The sequence below is a fragment of the Somniosus microcephalus genome, chromosome 13 (assembly GCF_052327205.1).
Source record: "Somniosus microcephalus isolate GS21.2 chromosome 13, FLI_Smic_1.0, whole genome shotgun sequence".
NCBI lineage: Eukaryota > Metazoa > Chordata > Chondrichthyes > Squaliformes > Somniosidae > Somniosus > Somniosus microcephalus.
This window is the reverse complement of record NC_140999.1, coordinates 81,911,072-81,913,943: the sequence shown is the minus strand read 5'-3', so window position 1 is coordinate 81,913,943 and position 2,872 is coordinate 81,911,072. Positions and strand designations below refer to the sequence as shown.

General features: G+C 67.2%; 1 protein-coding gene across 1 annotated transcript in view; it reads left to right on the top strand.

The window, feature by feature from the left end:
- Nucleotides 1-431: 431 nt before the first annotated feature.
- The window catches only part of vmac (vimentin type intermediate filament associated coiled-coil protein), a 5,047-nt gene continuing 2,606 nt past the window's right edge, over nt 432-2,872 (top strand). Inside the window, 1 exon segment of the mRNA XM_086005093.1 lies at nt 432-676. Within this exon segment, the coding sequence (XP_085861219.1) occupies nt 477-676 (200 nt within the window). The 5' untranslated portion in view covers nt 432-476.

Below are 2,872 nucleotides of genomic sequence, written 5' to 3'. Positions count from 1 at the left end.
CCGGGCTGTTACCTGAGATGCTGTGTTACCTGGGCCGGGCTGTTAACTGGGATGCTGTGTTAGCTGGGCCGGGCTATGACCTGGGATGCTGTGTTAGCTGGGCCGGGCTATGACCTGGGATGCTGTGTTACCTGGGCCGGGCTATGACCTGGGATGCTGTGTTACCTGGGTCGGGCTATGACCTGGGATGTTGTGTTACCTGGGCCGGGCTATGACCTGGGATGCTGTGTTAGCTGGGCCGGGCTATGTCCTGGGATGCTGTGTTACCTGGGCCGGGCTATGACCTGGCTCCAGGTGCTCACTCACCTTTGAGGTCGCAGCGCCCTCTACCGACGGCGCGGGGGAATCGGAGTATGCGCAGTGGGCGAGCGGGCGGCGGAGCATGCGTAGTGGGCGAACGGGCGGGGGCGCATGCGCACTGTTGGTGGGGCCTTGGGTCGGGGAGCGGGGCCTGCGCCTGGCCGAGCGGGCCCGGAATGCGCAGGATGTCGGTGCTGAGCCCGCTGCAGATCAAAGAGGCGAACGCGCACCTGGTGGCCGTGCACCGTCGCGTGGCGGAGCTGGAACGGCGGCTGGAGGCGGCCGAGCGGACGGTGCGGGAGCAGGCCGAGCGGCTGATGGGCAAAGACCGCGACTTGCAGGCCGCCGTCTGGGAGCTGGCCCAGCGCAAGGACCGGTGAGCGCGCTCCCGCGGACAGAGCAGGGAGCGCGCTCCCGCCTCAAACTCCCCCTTGGTCGGAGCCGGTGATGTGGGTCTTGGGGTCTGAGCCACACTGGGGGCTGTTACCGACTCACCGGGGAAGGGACAGAGGGGTGAGGAGAAGGAGGAGGAGGAGGGGTCGTGTTTGGAGGAGGGATGGGGTCGTGTTTGGAGGAGGAGGAGGAGGAGGGGGGATGGGGTCGTGTTTGGAGGAGGAGGAGGAGGAGGGGGGGATGGGGTCGTGTTTGGAGGAGGAGGAGGAGGGGGGGATGGGGTCGTGTTTGGAGGAGGAGGGGGGGGATGGGGTCGTGTTTGGAGGAGGGGGGGGGATGGGGTCGTGTTTGGAGGAGGGGGGGGATGGGGTCGTGTTTGGAGGAGGGGGGGGGGGATGGGGTCGTGTTTGGAGGAGGGGGGGGGGGGATGGGGTCGTGTTTGGAGGAGGAGGGGGGGGGATGGGGTCGTGTTTGGAGGAGGAGGAGGAGGGGGGGGGGATGGGGTCGTGTTTGGAGGAGGAGGAGGAGGGGGGGGATGGGGTCGCGTTTGGAGGAGGAGGAGGGGGGGGATGGGGTCGTGTTTGGAGGAGGAGGAGGAGGAGGAGGGGGGGATGGGGTCGTGTTTGGAGGAGGAGGAGGGGGGGAGGAGGGGGATGGGGTCGTGTTTGGAGGAGGAGGAGGGGGGGGTGGGGTCGTGTTTGGAGGAGGAGGAGGGGGGGATGGGGTCGTGTTTGGAGGAGGAGGAGGGGGGGGATGGGGTCGTGTTTGGAGGAGGAGGAGGAGGGGGGGGATGGGGTCGTGTTTGGAGGAGGAGGAGGAGGGGGGGATGGGGTCGTGTTTGGAGGAGGAGGAGGGGGGGATGGGGTCGTGTTTGGAGGAGGAGGAGGGGGGGATGGGGTCGTGTTTGGAGGAGGAGGAGGGATGGGGTCGTGTTTGGAGGAGGAGGGGGGGGATGGGGTCGTGTTTGGAGGAGGAGGGGGGGGATGGGGTCGTGTTTGGAGGAGGAGGAGGGGGGGATGGGGTCGTGTTTGGAGGAGGGGGGGGATGGGGTCGTGTTTGGAGGAGGAGGGGGGGATGGGGTCGTGTTTGGAGGAGGAGGAGGGGATGGGGTCGTGTTTGGAGGAGGAGGAGGAGGAGGGGGGGATGGGGTCGTGTTTGGAGGAGGAGGAGGAGGGGGGGATGGGGTCGTGTTTGGAGGAGGAGGAGGGGGGGGATGGGGTCGTGTTTGGAGGAGGAGGAGGGGGGGATGGGGTCGTGTTTGGAGGAGGAGGAGGGATGGGGTCGTGTTTGGAGGAGGAGGGGGGGATGGGGTCGTGTTTGGAGGAGGAGGAGGGGGGGGATGGGGTCGTGTTTGGAGGAGGGGGGGATGGGGTCGTGTTTGGAGGAGGAGGGGGGGGGGATGGGGTCGTGTTTGGAGGAGGAGGAGGAGGAGGGATGGGGTCGTGTTTGGAGGAGGAGGAGGAGGAGGGGGGGATGGGGTCGTGTTTGGAGGAGGAGGAGGGGGGGATGGGGTCGTGTTTGGAGGAGGAGGAGGGGGGTGGTCGTGTTTGGAGGAGGAGGAGGGGGGGATGGGGTCGTGTTTGGAGGAGGAGGGGGGGATGGGGTCGTGTTTGGAGGAGGAGGAGGAGGGGGGATGGGGTCGTGTTTGGAGGAGGAGGGGGGATGGGGTCGTGTTTGGAGGAGGAGGAGGAGGGGGGATGGGGTCGTGTTTGGAGGAGGGGGGGGTGGGGTCGTGTTTGGAGGAGGAGGGGGGGTGGGGTCGTGTTTGGAGGGGGGGGGTGGGGTCGTGTTTGGAGGAGGAGGGGGGGTGGGGTCGTGTTTGGAGGAGGAGGGGGGCGTGGGGTCGTGTTTGGAGGAGGAGGAGGAGGAGGGGTGGGGTCGTGTTTGGAGGAGGAGGGGGGGTGGGGTCGTGTTTGGAGGAGGAGGGGGGGTGGGGTCGTGTTTGGAGGAGGAGGAGGAGGAGGGGTGGGGTCGTGTTTGGAGGAGGAGGAGGAGGATGGGGTCGTGTTTGGAGGAGGAGGAGGGGGGGATGGCGTCGTGTTTGGAGGAGGGGGGGTGGGGTCGTGTTTGGAGGAGGAGGGAGGGGGGGTGGGGTCGTGTTTGGAGGAGGAGGAGGGATGGGGTCGTGTTTGGAGGAGGAGGGGGGGGGATGGGGTCGTGTTTGGAGGAGGAGGAGGGG